General features: G+C 46.1%; 1 protein-coding gene and 2 pseudogenes across 1 annotated transcript in view; all 3 read right to left on the bottom strand.

Annotated features, from left to right (window-relative positions):
- Window positions 1-7,260, bottom strand: part of LOC147956770 (uncharacterized) — a 32,388-nt gene extending 25,128 nt beyond the window's left edge. Inside the window, exons 1-2 of the mRNA XM_087531448.1 lie at window positions 7,160-7,260; window positions 6,192-6,638 (exon numbers count right to left, since the gene is read on the bottom strand). Of these exons, the coding sequence (XP_087387574.1) occupies window positions 6,192-6,638; window positions 7,160-7,260 (548 nt within the window). The remainder of the gene's footprint in view (window positions 1-6,191; window positions 6,639-7,159) is intronic.
- LOC147956771 (uncharacterized) lies at window positions 1,311-2,039 on the bottom strand (annotated as a pseudogene).
- A 2,613-nt stretch (window positions 7,261-9,873) lies between the features above and the next one.
- LOC147956772 (uncharacterized) lies at window positions 9,874-16,126 on the bottom strand (annotated as a pseudogene).

Consider the following 16,126-nt stretch of genomic DNA (forward strand, 5'->3'; position numbering starts at 1 on the left):
CTACGATATCAGAACTTACTTTCTTATTCCATTTTCGTGCTTAAACAACGATTCGCCCGTGGGATGATCAGTGGGGTTGATGCCCTGTAATCATACATAGTTGGACTTGTGTGTGCCTTGCTTGTACAATCAGAAGCTGCAGGAGGAACCTTCCATGGAGGACAGGCGGTGAGCTCTGGATCCTAGGACTGTGACACGATGCAACACTTCCCATTTTAGGCGGAGCTTGCTTTGGGACTATGGATACACGACCTTTTTGAGGACAATGTCACCTTGGAGAATACTCGCTCTTTAACTCGGAGTCATAGAACCTAGTGTTGTCTTGCTTGCTCGAAACGTGCTTGAGGAGTGATGTGTCTCGTATTCAAGCGACGTTGCTTCGGAGAGCGACCACCAAGGAGCATCTTGAAGTGGAGTACGACGACTTCTGCTCCAAGGGAGAAAGGTATGCGCTTGTGAGGCGGCTTTTGCTTGCAGAGTTGCTTTTGAAGATGATCCACCCCATTTTCTCAGAAGAGAAGTCAGAACATGTGGTTCCAAATTAGGCTTGTAATTAGAGTCAACCTCAAGCGAACCGCCCTACCTGACTTTGGATAAAGATAGAAGGGAGAAGGTTGTGAAGGTGGCCTCGTTATCCACACATCTGGTCGGAGGACCGACCTGGGTTTTCACGAGCGTAGGCGGGTCCTGGAGTGCCCGTCAAGGGCACTAGCGCATACCCCGGGGTGATCATCACCACCTGCACCTCACATCTCGGCACAGTGGAACGTGTAATCCGCCTGCTGTCCAAGTCAACCACTGAATTTCCTGTAATTCATAGCGCCTAACAGAACGTAGCAGCAAGGGACAACCCACCCATACAGACAGCCTGCGGGGAGGATGGCACTACTAGCAAAGACCGTCTAGCGAAAACGCCGCAGGCGCGAAGCGTGGTGGGCCTGCGCCGGGGGACCATAGGGAGGAAAGGGAGCCCGGACGGTGGAAGAGCCAGGGGAAGCCGGGTCATTTGACGGAAATGGAAGGTCCGAGCGGCTCATTCATTCTTGAAAAAAGAGGGGGGAGCGAGCCAATGTATCAATGAATAGATACAATCAACGGTATTAAGACAGCGCTGCCTACACGCGAATTAGCTTCCGAGGTCGAGCAGTCTCAATTTCACTACAGGATTTGCGAATGAATGCTGGGCTGGGCCACCTCAAATGGCGTGAGCCGCATGCGGGGAGACCCGCACGTACGGTTTTCAGGGGGATCCGGCCGGCCGGTGCCCACCCGACTAGAGGGACTGAGAAATTAATCGAGTACAAAACTTATCTTCAAGCTTTACCTTATTTTGATTGTTTAGAGGGCGATCGCGGAGTCACTGAATGAAGTCCTCCCTCCCTTTCTTTCGGAGGTGCTGACCCGCTGCGAGGCAGATATGACTAAGTGACATATTGAATATGGCGACGACTACAACATGTCGTAGAAGGAGATAAGAGGTGGAGCCAACGACCCACTAAGACTCACGTATCTACAACTACATTCCCGAGCGGCAGTCAAACGGAGGCGTGAATGCAAGATGCCAGCGGAATGATCGACCGGACAGAGGCTAGGGCAGCTTTCTTCCCACCGCGTCCTTCCTTGTGTGTCGGAGATACAAAGCGAGTGCACCGGAAAAGAAGGGGAACTGAATCGATCTATTCCATGGCGAAGCATCCGAAGCATAAGTGCACACTCACACGATCTTTGCCGAGAGATAGGAGCATTCGGTGGAACCGGTGAACTACACTTGCTTCTTGATAGATGTGTGGGACAGAGGGCTCATGGTACCTGCTGCCCGCCCTTCCTCCGCTTTGATAACCGTGTGAACGGAGAGTGGGCAGAGCAAAAGGGAAGGAGGTCCTCATACGGAGTCGCACACTTGAGCAGTGCGGGAGACTGGAGAATGGGTCGAGTAAACTCCCTTAGGGCCGATTAAATCACAGACAAGGAACTTTTCTTTCTTTTTTTCTTTTTGATTTGAAGGGTATGTTCTCAAAAAAGAAAGGCAGAGGTAAATACTTCGAAGAGGCGGCTCGGTAGGGATGGAATGGTCAATAGTCAAGTCAAGGATGACTTCTTTGTTGGCGAAACGATGGGGGAGAGAAAGCACACCAGTGATTCTCTGAGCCGGTCTTCATTTCCAACGCCTCGGGAAACAGGTCGAGATAGATGACAGCACCTTTTTATCCTCTTCCTTACCGGGAAGGCGCACTTCTCTTCTTCTTCTGGCCTTCACCTCCTGCCTGGCCCGGAAATAGAACCCAGCCCCCTTTCTGATCCATTCATTTCTGCAAGCAGGCGGGATCCAGAGCTAAGCCCCCCTCCTATTCGAAGCCGGGTGTGGCCTTGCCCTTTTGCTCTTCCTTCGGTTTGGCTCCACGAAGGCGCCGCCTAGACTAGGAGCCCCACTCATATTCAAAAGGCGCCCAGCTTTCAAGACGATGATAATAATTATTCAAATTTTTCCAATATCATGGAATAGCATGGCCCGGGGCTAAGGTAACTCCAGTGGGAGAGCCGTGTTATGTGTGACCTTATTGCACGGTTCAGAGAGCACTTGTGTATGTGATGCAAGTGAACGTGTACGAAAAAGCTGTCGTAAAGTTTCGTTGTTCGTTCCGTCGTTGACCCTATCTATGTTTCTACGATGGCCCAAGAACACGCTCATTCTTCAGCCGTAGAGAGACTTTTGAATTGTGAGGTACCATTATGAGCTCAATATATAAGAGTGTTATTCTGTGAAATAACTCGAATTTCAAATCATTCACTTGCTTCAACTACTCATGCTATGGATGTGGGAGCATCAACTCCGTTCCTTTGGGCTTTTGAGGAGCGGGAGAAATTGTTGGAATTCTATGAAAGAGTCCCGGGAGCCAGGATGCATGCCAGTTTCATACGACCTGGTGGAGTGGCACAAGATCTGCCTCTTGGCTTATGTCGAGATATTGATTCCTCCACACAACAATTTGCTTCTCGTATCGACGAATTAGAAGAGATGTCAACCGGCAACCGTATCTGGAAACAACGATTAGTGGATATTGGTACTGTCACTGCACAGCAAGCAAAGGATTGGGGATTCAGTGGTGTAATGTTAAGAGGTCGTGCGACATGAAGACATTGATAGCAATATGGGGGAAGTTCCTGAAGAGTGTTTAAAGAAAAGGGAGGAGATGGATCGAATTCAGTCTTTTTCCTTTCTTTGATGATCTTCAACACATCTATTTGAATTCCCTGCGAGTGAAGGATTTCTCGTATGGAGAAAAACCTCTTGAGCGCTATCTGATCTTATTTTTGTATTTCAAATATGGGACCTGCCTTTTTAATGGGACATCCCGGCAACAGGCCTACTCATGCATGTGGCCAAGTACTCGACCAATCCTCGGAGCGAAGGGATGAACGAATTCTCGAGGTCTGGTTCATTGAGGTCAGCATCACATGAAACCTTTAGCACTTCCGTTCGATATTGGATGGAGTATGGCTGGAAGGTCAGCCTAGCTAGTCTTGTCAATCGGCCCTGACTCGTCTTCTCCTTGGTACCTACCGCTATTGAACTTCGGTACCTATATTCCTGAAACAAGACAGACCTTCATGAAGACCTTCTATTTTGGAATAAGATCGGACATTTCCACATTGAGGTGAAATTACATATGAGGAAAATAATCCTGGACTATGAAAGCTGCCCTTGTGTGGTAGAACCAGGTCTTCCACCGGGCGGTCAGCCAAGTACTGAAGCCCCTATCTTGATATAGAATAGAAGTGAGTTCACACTAAAAATAGAAGAAGCCCTATGATTTTTTAGCCCTCCTATCAATCACTTCGGTAAAGGGATCGAAAGATTATGGTCTGAAATAGAGATTTGAGAGTCCCTCGTGTGAGTACGTGCTGAAGAGCAAGGAGTGAAAGTGTGTTCATCTTTCTTTCTGCTAGTTGTTTCCTGCTAATAGTGATTAGTGAGTGCCCCATACATAGCCAATGTCCGCCCGTGTTCACATCCAGTCTTCTCTGTACACTAGTGCAGCTTCCAGCTCTATGCTATGTATGGTAGTCGTTTGACTCGGGAATCCCTGATAAAAGCTTTTAGTCCGTGCCTGGCAGTTTCAGCCGTGGTCCAGTCCAGCAACCTCTTTTCGATCCAAGAGTCGCATGAGAAGAAAGCTTCCGGTTAGCTTCAGTTAGTGTTAGTTAAATAGAACGGGAACCTCGTAACTATGCCAAGCCCGATCTTGGTTCCAATGCTGCAGAGAAAGGTTATGGGTAAAAAGAAGGTCTTTATCCTGGTGCTGCGGAGACCGGTGTTGCTGATCGAACTCATTTTATTTCGAGGAGATCGAAAATCTCTGAATTTCTGCGAAACGAATTTACATATTTATTGCAAGGGGCTTTGAAAAGCGAAAGGATGAAGACTGATTTAGATCCTCTGAAAGCGCAGGAAGTATGCCTTTTGAGCTTTTTCTCCACCCACCTCTGAGCATCCTGTTGGAATGGTCCTAGGAAAGACTACGTACGAGAAATCATTCTCACAGCCAACTTTCCTTCTTCTGAGCAAATAAATGTAGTATTTAGTCCAACCAATCATTGGTGAATCTATGTCTTTCGTGAAAAGTGGAGTATTCGTGCCCAAGATCTTTCTATTCCCTTTAGTAGGTGCACACATCTCGTATGGTAAATATACCTTTGTGCCCTATAAGGTAAGATTGATTGACGGAGTCAAGAGATGGAGATCTTTGTTTAGCAGCGGCTGCCTGTCCTTTTCTTTCGTGAAAGGTATGATCTAGAGTGGGATTCTGATCCCGTGATTGGGTGCTTGGCGTAGAATGAGTGGAGCATACTAGGAATGCCGAATGCTCGCTCAGTGAGGGAGCTCTGTTGGAGAAGAGTGGGACTAGAAAGAGGGAATACCCATGTCAGGCCATGTAAGGCCAATAGTTGAGGTACCTGGATCCAGACAAAACTCCAAACATGTAAGAATCTACCTTGAAGCAAGGTTTCTACTGGTTAATGCGTTCCACCCTATTGATGACAGCTAATGTTACTAAAAGCTTAGATGAATAAAGAGCTTCTGAGCGAAGGCTTATTGGCTTTGGTTGTTGGCGTGGATTATCTTGTTAAGCTCTGCAGAGATGGTGAGCGTGAAGAAAGGACACTACCATCAAAGAAAGACAGCTCTCAAATGGATTTGCTGGTCTATGATGACCAAGTAGAAGCATCCGTTCCACATAGGTGATTTTTATAGAAGCATAGGCGCAAGCTCTTCTCAAAAGAATTTCGTTTATAGGATTCAGTCGTCCGTTTGTTCTGTTTTGAATTGACATAGAGAAATCTTTCTCGCGATGCGCCTATGCTTCTATAAAAATCCATTTTTATAGAGGAGATGGTGTATGTTGGGGGTCGTAATCCGTAGCGACCCCCAAGGCGGCGATGCGATCCAAGAGCTCGTTTACAGAAGAGAGCTCCATTGGATCTAGCTGCTCGACGAGTTCCGAGCTGACGTGAAGATTGCTTTTGATGACCCGAGAGGTCACCGTCGGCGCAACAGCCGAACAGGTGGTCATAAGAAAACCACCTAGCCGGAGAGTTTGGCCGACAGCCAAAGCTCCCTTAGCAACAGCGCCGTCTTTAAAGACGGGAGGAGGCATCCTTCCTGATTGCGACGGCACAGAGGAACTCTCAATGAAAGCACCAATGTCGGTGTCAAAACCGGCGGATCTCGGCTAGGGGGTCCCGAACTGTGCGTTTAGGCGGATGGTAACAGGAGACAAGGGACACAGTGTTTTACCCAGGTTCGGGCCCTCTTGATGGAGGTAAAACCCTACGTTCTGCTTGATTAATATTGATGATATGGGTAGTACAAGAGTAGATCTACCACGAGATCAAGGAGGCTAAACCCTAGAAGCTAGCCTATGGTATGATTGTTGTATGTTGAGGTTGTCCTACGGACTAAAAACCCTCCGGTTTATATAGACACCGGAGAGGGTTAGGGTTACACAAAGACAGTTACAATGGTAGGAGATCTGAATATCCGCATCGCCAAGCTTGCCTTCCACACCAAGGAAAGTCCCTTCCGGACACGGGACGGAGTCTTCAATCTTGTACCTTCATAGTCCTGGAGTCCGGCTGAAGGTATAGTCCGGCCATCCGGACACCCCCTAATCTAGGACTCCCTCATCTGCCCTGTAGTGGCTAGTTTTGAAATGGACATGAGTATCTCATCATCAGATTCTGCCTCCGGTTGCTCTTGGTAGTGGTGGTCTGCTTGCAGGAGATCCAGCAATTCTTCCACTACATGCAATTGGACCGTGGCGGCACACTGGTGGCCTTGGCCCCAGCGCTCCCCACATTTGAAGCACAAGCCCTGTGCGCGACGATAATTGCGGAGCGCGGCGACTCGATCTTCTCCCGCCCGCGGACGATCTGGTGGGTTGGCCGCATCAATGCCGCGCCTGTCTTCATCCGCTGCTGGCGCTCCCGGCACTGCAGCGCGAGCGGGTGGTGCTCCGAGCGCTAACAGGGGCCGAGCGCCTCCACGCTGCACTGGCCCTTCTTGCCGGCGATAATCCCTCCTCGGCAACGCCTCCAGTAGTTTGCATCGAAGCCAAAGAAAAGGCGGAGTCCAAGTCCTTTGGTTGATGAAGAACTACACTAGCTCGAATTTCATGTTGTAATCCTTCCAAAAACTGAGTGGTGAAAAACACAGGATCAAACGAAGAATTATGTGCAAGTAACTGGTGCATGAGTTCCTCGAATTGCAGCATGTAGTTGTGCACAGTGCCTGTCTGACGCAATGTGCGGAACTGGCGCAAGTGAGCCTGATATTGCTCTCGGCCAAATTTGCCGCACAGTGCAGCGCACAATTCCTCCCACGACATAGATTCGCTCTGTGCCTCATGTAATTGCAACCAGCGTGCCGCGTTGCCGGTGAAGTGAAGGGTAGCCACCCGCACCCATAGATCTGAATGCACACCATAGACTGAAAAATACTTCTCACAACGGGTTTTCCAGAATTGGGGATTTTCTCCATCGAAGGGAGGGAAATCCAACTTGGGCAAGGACCAACTAAGAGGGTGGAGTGTGGTGCGAGCGGTTCGATCGCTGTCGTACGGTTGGTGAGGGAGGAGGATGTGCCGGTCAGGATCGTAACCTTGACCGGAGGTAGCACATGGGTGGTGACCACGCCATATGTCTGACCCCCGGTGTTGTCGATCTCGCCGCGGCCTGGTGGCCCGTGGTGGTCGGAGGCATTCGCATCTGTTGTCGCCGCCGGTCGCACCACCGCGTCGCCCTCCGGGATCGAATCCGGAGGCGTCGCCAGAGTCGGGTGAAGGGCGATGCGCCCCACTTGGGTACGCAGCTCATCCACTTGCTGCTGGAGATGGGACACCGTCGGTCGCCAAAGCTCCAACGACGTCTGGATCGCGTCGAATCAGGCCTCGCTGGCCGCTCTGCCGTCGTTGACCGACTTGATGAGCGCAGCGAGATGCTCCTCCATCGCCGCCGTCTTGAGTGCTTGCTTGGTTTGGTAGCGGGGCTTGGGGTATGCGGTCAAAATATCGATGGACTGGACCTCTGATACCAGATGTAACGTGCCTCACTCCGGTAGATCTGGGTTGGAGAGGGAGAGAGCCGGGAAGGAGGAGGAAGAAGGGGATCGATTGTTTAGGAAGGAAGGCGAGTGTTCTGGAGATCAGCTCCAATACAAGTCGTGTACAATTTCATACCCCCTCCACACACACACACACACTAGACTATATGTAGTGGTTGCCAGTTGGCACCCCTTGGCCAATCGCTGCGCAGCTCCTCGTCACACCTTGTCCACTTGGCGGTTGACTGGGTCGATGATTACTTGGCTCGGCCCTGCCTGGCTCCGGGTCCCATCGTCGGGTGGCTCCAGGGTGGCCTTGACATGCCCTTGGCGAGAAGCACGGAGCGGGAGGTCCTATTGATCGCTCTGCGCAACAAAATGTCAGTCAATTGCACAGAGCGATGCCCCCTCCCCCTCCTTTGATTGGGCCGCCACATATTACGAGCAAGCGAGCACCCATTTTATGGTTTTTTTTCTTTCTTTTTTGCGAAAGCCATTTTCTGTGTTTTTGTTCTACCAGAATCAGCTGTCAATTTGGTTTTTTGCCATTTTCCTTCCAAAACAAAGATATTAGTTATTTCAAAAAGTGAGAAGTTTCTGAAACTTGAGAATTTTTTCAAAAAAAAACCTTAGCATTTTCTTTCTAAAAATGCAAACATTTTTTGAAACCACTTGCAAACTTTTTTTGAAATTTCCGAACATTATCTTGAAAACATGACCAAAATTTAAGCGTTAACATTTTCTAAAAGGTTGGAGCAATTTTTGGAAATGTTCAGACTTTTAAAACGTGAAATAAGTTATAAATGTACAAAATAATATTGAAAATATTTATTTATTTATTTATTTTAAAAATTTCTGACATATTTAAAAAAGTAAATTTTTGAACATTTTCAGACTTTTTTTCTTCTTAAATTTCGAAATTACCGAATTGTTTTTAAATACTAACCTTCTATATTATTTTTTTAGACCAAAACACTGGGTACTCTTGCTAGCGCTTAATGTGCCGGAGACTCATCCATGTACGACTCCTCCATGTAATGTAGCAGAGGGGACCTCCTATACATGCAATAGGATAGTTACTGTTTTCCCTTGAAAACAGAAGTTCAGAAGAGTCTCTTTTCTTCTGGAAATTCAGAAGAGTATATTTCCTTCAACTTCTCCAGTGCACATTTTGGACATTCCCATCTGAATGATACTCAGAGAGGAAGAGGCAATCACTTTCCTTTTGGCGCAGGTTGAATTGTTTCCACTTTCTGGAAATTCAGAAGACTAGCAGGATTTTGGGGTTGGCAATGTCTACCTCCTCATTTTGGATGGCCAGGAGCGTGATTCGTTCCTGCCTTCTTGAGCATGGCCCACGGTCACCCGCCCAAACCAGGAGGGTGCAGGGCACCAAGATTTTTTATTTTATTTTTTTAAAATGGACAGTTTTGAGATTATAGAAGTTTGAAATTTTCTAAAAGTTCCAAATTCCTTGGTCTGAATTACTGAAAGTTTTGAAATTTCCAAATTTCTAGAAATTCAGAAAGTTGGAGCCGGATTTTCCAAAAGGAAGTGAATGGAAAGTTCGACCAATGGAGACTTTTTCAAAAAGGAAATAACACCTTGTTGGAATTGGGCCGCTGAGGAACTATCTGGCTGGTGACCGCCAATTAGCATCGCCAGACAGGTGCTTAACCTCTGTTCTCAACAGAGAAGAAAGGAACTAGATCATCTATCACCTGGCGAAACCGTGTGTAATTCCCAGTTGAATCCCCTTTGTGGCGTGTATTGGACGCCGAACATTCTCCGAATAAATATATATACATCAAAATTATATACAAATCTTGGACTGAGCAGAGCTTATGCACAAATTCAGATCCTAGAGAATCCCACTCGTCTCCACATCACATGAGTTGGAGAGAGAGAAAAATATCATATTGTCTATCAACAACTGCTATACTTCGTTGGCTCAAGGTTCGAAATCCAGAAGCATCTATTCTTTTTGGAATTTCGGTAGTGCATGTTTCCTTCAACTTCTCCAGTGTACACCTTGGAGAGATCAAGCAAAATCAGCAGCGGTTCCCATCACTATAACACTTGATTACACTGTAATTTCGGCTTCCGCTGTATGAACGGAACTCGATAGCGAGGTTTCGTCACCCTGCAGAACATATAGCATGAATCACCGCTGTTCAAAGATCATTCTCCATCACACGTTCGTGTACTTGGTTACTACACGTCTGCCAAAGAGCTATGCTATGCTTAGAGTTCATCAATGTTTACTAACCATGTTATGTCTTATGTTCCAGCAGACTATCCCAGCGGCCTTTGAGGATCTCGTAAGCGTCTGGACAGGGAAGAGCTATTACAGAGGAGGAGCTGCCGTTAGTTGACAGCTCGACCACCAGACCCAACCGCAGCAGCGTCTCCATAGCTTTGTCGATAGGCATTTCAATCTAAAAGGATATCAGAACCATGCTTAATGATTTCACGACAACCGCAGAATACATGAATAGAAGGTGTCGACTCCCAACCTTTGTATTAAATTTCTCATACATAAACTGCTCGCACATATCTCTGATGCTTGCGCGAGAAGACACCTGCACGGATGGTATCAGGCCAAGGATTCTGTAAATTAAATGTGACAAGTCTCGAGCACTAAAAGCAGCAAGGCATACTAAATGTGACAAGGAATACTTATTTCTGCCGAGTAACATAGCATATGCCAATAGTGCTTCCTTATACTGTACAAAAAGAGATGGCGAGGAAGTTTCCTTACTCAACTGAGTGAAATGCGCCAAAATTTATGGTTTTGAATGTCTACTGAATTTGTTACCTGCTGTTGCTCGGAATCATCTAGAAGAAAGTAAACTGAACCAAAGCCACTTGCTAATGTCTTCTCATAGAGCGTCTTATTGACCAGAAGCTGGATAGGAGGTATTGATGTCAAATAAACAATCCTCTGTCGTACTGAAAAATACTTGAAATCTATATATACCACACTTTGCAAACTGAACCATATAAAGAATTTCATCATTATGCAAATATAGAGCAACATAAATAATCAACCTGGTATCTATCCCTGGTCTGTTTGTAGCCCAGCGTCACACGGAACACAGTATTGCAAGTGCAGTAAAAGCAGCTAGATCAAGAAGGAAAGCAGACCTGCATTACATATTTACATACCATGGAAGAAATGCAAACAATGTTACTTGTTTTGTGAAAATGAGAAAGAATTCCCTAACATTACTGATGCAAATTACATACTTACGGAGATGAGGCTAAACTCTCAAATTTGTAGTTGACAACATATGCCAACAATCCTATTACTGTAGCTATATCCAGCCTTACCTGTATTAAGGAAAATGGTATCAACAAACCAAAATGCAGGAAAGGAAATGAAAAGAGAAAGAAAAAGGTTCAAGAGGGAATTACTGTATCAAGGATGCGGAAGGATAACTTTTTGTGAGGAAAAACCACCTGCAGACAAGGTCATATGGTAGTTACTATTATATTTGGCAAATATTCTCTTAACGCAGAAAATATGCATTTCTCTTGTATTTTCTCAAAACAGAAAGTACCATGCTACTAAATATATTCTGAATAGTGCATATGCTTTTGGATGCAATATCAGTACTGAAATCTGCATCAAAAATTTTGGCCAATTTTCCTATTTTAATATACCATAATAGATAAGGATTGTGAGCATTGTATTGTAGATGTAGGTAAACAAAAAATGCCTCCACGAGAATGATGCACTTACTGGCAGATCCGGGATGTGTATTTTCTCATAATTTTTCAACTGTGGCGGCAGCATCTGCATCTCATAGCTCTCCCTCTCATTACTTTGAGCAGAATCATCAGAATAAAGTATGATCAGTTCTTTGAATGCAGGTTCCTGGCAATTAAGAAAATGGAATTATATATCTTCATTGCAGAGTATTTTGATAAATTAATATTTCTGTAGCTTATGAGCCTCCCATAGTTCCTATGCCTCATTATCCAAGGTGCATACTACCCATATGTAAGACTAGCCAGTTCTATAATAATGCTCAAGCATTTATGAGATGAACACAAACTACTATACCCTCTCTTTTCCACACAACATGGAGAATACTTCACAATCATAAATGGACATTTTATATCATCACCTACTGGTAAGAAAGGGGTGTTCAGAAATCAAATCCCAGCATACCTGCAGAGTAGACTTGGCAAACAGAATGCCAAAAGAAGCTTTCACTATCTCCCAAATATTGTTATCACGAGATTCTCTGCTTGCTGGCTCCCATATATTTGCAAGGGTAATTCGGCCTGAAGAGAAAACAGAATATACTTCTTAAAATTCATGAACATTTAATGGTCAAGTATGGAAGTAGGCAGAACAAATTAAGAAGTGAAAGACTATTCAGGTATATTTCACAGAGCAATAATTTTAGTATTCCCTTTGTTTTTGTACAAGGCCACTTCGTTTTTCATGTCCAATTTTGATTTATAATTATGGTGAACAAAATTTGGGTTATATGTCATCAAAAATATATCATCGGAAAGTTGTTTGAACTGTGCATCCAATGACATCCTTTTTGTGACTTATAATTCGTCGCCTAAACATCACACAGTATGTATTCCTTACTAAAATGAAGGATAGGATAGATAGCACCCGCCCTTAGCACGAGGATGCAGGCAACATCTCTGAAACCTCAAGATACAGAGAGGTATTCAGAGTTGAGAAAACAGAGCAAAAGCAGAGCAAGCTAACTACAGGACAGAGCAGAGTTGAGAAAACAGAGCCACCAAAAAAGAATACCAAATCGCCCAAAGAAAAAGAATAGCATCGCCATCAGCGTCTCCCTCCGTCCTTTGTTCTGTTCAGGAGGAGGAAGATGAAGTCGCTGGAGCAAAGCAGTCTCCATTTTTTCTTTTCTTTCAGAAGACATCCACTTGTTGTGCCAATTCTTAGTTCAGACATAGGAATATATAAGAGGCTGCCGATCTCTCCATGCATAATACAGTAGCTTCTATACATCATCCATTCTCGATAGATCATACTCCCTCCGTCCCATAATGTAAGATGTTTTTTGGCAAAACTTCTTACATTATGGGACGGAGGGAGTAGATGATTGCTTGGTTCATTCGGAAACCAAACGAACAGATACACTCTACACACAAAACACTCTGCAAAAATGTAGGAACATATAACAGCGCCAACAACGTACAAATAGATGATCCTGTAACTGTAACTGAATAAAGGACCATCGTAAAGTTTTATGAAATTCAGACATGTCAATGTCGACCAGGACCAAATACTACTATATGACAACATACATTACTTGGTGACCTTTGTTATGGCAGAGAACCCACCAAACCGGGATACATGGAAACAAACTCATTTACTAGAAGCAAAAGTACCGGGAGGAGAAACTTGTTGGTAGAATTTCATCATCTTCAGGAGACGGAGTCCATATTCCGTCATTAGAACTCATATACCATAGCGGTCTGTCTGGCACACCCAGCACCACCTGAGGATCCAATTCATCATTAGAAACTGGTAACGCGCGTTCCTTATAGTCTAAACCAACTTCAGAAATTGAACAAACAGAAAAAAATTGAACTAGTCACACTCTACAACTATTTGGAAACAGGGTGCAAAAGGAATAAGGGCTTTACTGTTTCTGAAGCACTATAAACGCATAGATTTGGGTCTACTTCTACAAGGGGAAAAATAACTAATTAGGTCTACTTACTGAAGCTAAACACTTAACACAACTATCTACGTCCCCATTATCATCTCAGAGCAGCTCCTGAATAGCCTTATGACCAAAAATTTCTGTAGCATACTATCAGATTTCTGTAACATAATATGGTAGTCTAATTCGTTCCACCTGCTTACGCTTATCAGTGCATGGAGGAATAAATAAATAGTGCGCCTTCTTCAGCAGGATACTGATGTGGGCATGCTTGATTAGATTTGATTGGATTGGTGTATGATTCTCAAGCAAGCAGAACTGGATTGCTTGCTTGTCTAGTTTCACTAGCTCCAGCCTGGTGTACATGCTGGCTGGCTGGCTTAATCGTGTTGGCTTGTAATAAAAATGGTTGTGCCCAGCGGCGCAACCTTGTGTGGTGTGTGTTTGTGATTGTTGAACCATAAGCTAAGCTTGATTTGTGGCGCTATGGTTACCTTATTGTAGGCTCTTTGTGAGCTTCTCTTTGCTTTCTTTGGACCTTAAGACCTTTGTTTGAACCTCTTTGCTTTTTAATAAAGTTGGCCGTATGCACCGTTCTGATGCAGAGGCCGGGGAGTCCCCCCTTTTTGAAAAAAAAAATAAGCTAAGCTTGATTTGTGTTTGGTTGGTGGAACAAGAAATATTATTACTGTGATGAGTTCTTTCTTGATTATACCAGTACTCCAATTTGCAATTGTACCAAGTTTGAGCCGATAATCTACCTTGAAATGCTGTGAGTGTCATTCCGGCCGATCAGTAACATGTTGCTACTTGAGAGACGGTAACCCAACTGCCGATCTTCTCCTGTTCCTTACTGGCCGAGCCTGCGTTTTTGCACGCATCAGCAGCAGTAGCCGCCGCTGCAGGTTGAACAGTGGACCATACAAACAGGGCAGGGCTGCTAGACTAACAGAGTGTTACCAGGAACAATAACTACAGAAGAAGAATCCGGCTGTCGATGCAATCCGTGGAAACAATCCGTGCCAAACTAGTAACCATTAATAAGGTTAAGTTACTGAATTTGTCTGTGCCATAGTATCTCTGGTCCAAGCTTTGCTGTGCTTGAAGATTCGATTGTCCATACCCCTGCCCTGGAGATGGCAACACCGCATTGATATATCTGCATGCTGGCATCCTGTCAATTTGATAGGTAACCTGTTCCCTACCAGTATTTTCTAGTACTAGGTTGCAGGCGTTGGCGGCATCCGGTCGTAAGGCTCGAGTGGAGTCGTCGCTGCTTGATCTGTAATTGTTGGGTTTGCACCTAGCTATGGTGCCTGATGACGTCGATTCGGCGCTGTATCTAAATATCACACAGTCTAGTGTGTATTCTCCCTGCTAACAAAAACAAACAGAGGATATCTAGCAGCCTCCATTAACGTGAGGAGGCAGGCAGCATCTCCGTCGATTCCGTGTTAAGAAGGAGGAAGATTGTCAGGCCCCAAGTCGAGTCAACCAGATGCATGAAACCTCAAGCTACAACAGAGCAACCAACGGGAAATATTCAGAGTTGAGAAAATAGAGCAAAGCAGAGGAGTAGAGGAGGTTAACTACAGGCAAAGAAGAGTTACGAAAACAGAGCAAAAGCAGAGGTTGTGTGACGCCCGGATAATTAGGCTATAGTAATCACATGTTAATGATGCCAAGTCATCAAAGTTACTGTCGTTAATCTCGCGTTAGTTCAGAACCGATCTAAATTCAAATTTGAAAGAAAGGCAAACAACAAAACTTTTGAAACATTAAAACCAAAATGTTCGGTTTGTGGCAAATAATCCTTACCAAATATTTGTGAAGGAACCACACTTTTATTATGTGTTTTAATGCACTAAAATGATTTAATATTAGCAAACCTGATTATTTAAATGCCTTTACAGATTGATAAAATATCCAACCAAATTAATTGGGGTCTAGACTTTTGTGGCGGTGGACTAAATTGAAATGTTAAAATTAGATGCAAAGTATATATTTTTACAGAACCTAAAATAATAGGAAACAAAAATAAAATAGAAAAGAAAAGAGGAAAATAAAGAAAATACAAAATAGAAAACAGAAAACAAAAATAAGAGCAAACTCCCCCGGGCCGTGGCCCAACTGGGCCAACACCCCCAGGCCCAGCCGGCCGGCCCACCCCGCTACCCCCTCCTTATCCACTCCCTCCCCCAAACCCTAACCGACAGCCCCCCACCTCTCCTCTCGCCCCCACTCCCCCCCTCGATCCAATCGGGATCGGGCCCGAACCCATCGCCGCCTCCCCGACGCATCACCGGCGCCGCCCCGCCCGTCGCTCGCCGTCGTCCTCACCCCCTCCCCCTTTCCTGGACCGGAAGGGCCCCCCCCTCCGTCGCCGCCGCGCCAACCCCCGCCGTCGCCGCCTGCCCTCGCTCAAGGGCCCGGCCCCGTGCCCCTGACGCCATTCCGGCGCAGCCCCGCCACCTCATCACCGTCGCTGGACCTCGCCGTACGCCACCATCACCGCACGAAGGCCTCGCCGTCGCCGGACCTCCCCACCGGACCTCCTCATCTCCTCCCCGTCGGACTGCCTCCCCGCCACCGTTGCCGAACCGTCCCCGTCCTCCTCCCCGCCGGACCACATCGAGCCTCGCCGCCACCTCTGCTCGCCAACGCCGGTGAGGGCCGCACCCTCCTCGTCTCCTCTCTACCCCGTGTGCCACGACCTCGTCCGACGCTCGACGTTGCCACCTGACCCACGCGCCGGATGCACCCAGTGCATGCGCCCGCGCCCGCCGGCGGTGCTCTGTCCGCTGCTGTTGCGGCCCGCGCGCTGCCTGCGCCCCACCTCGGCGCCTCGCCCCGCGGCCAT

Source organism: Triticum urartu, chromosome 7A, assembly GCF_056163025.1.
Source record: "Triticum urartu cultivar PI428250 chromosome 7A, HENAU_Tu73, whole genome shotgun sequence".
NCBI lineage: Eukaryota > Viridiplantae > Streptophyta > Magnoliopsida > Poales > Poaceae > Triticum > Triticum urartu.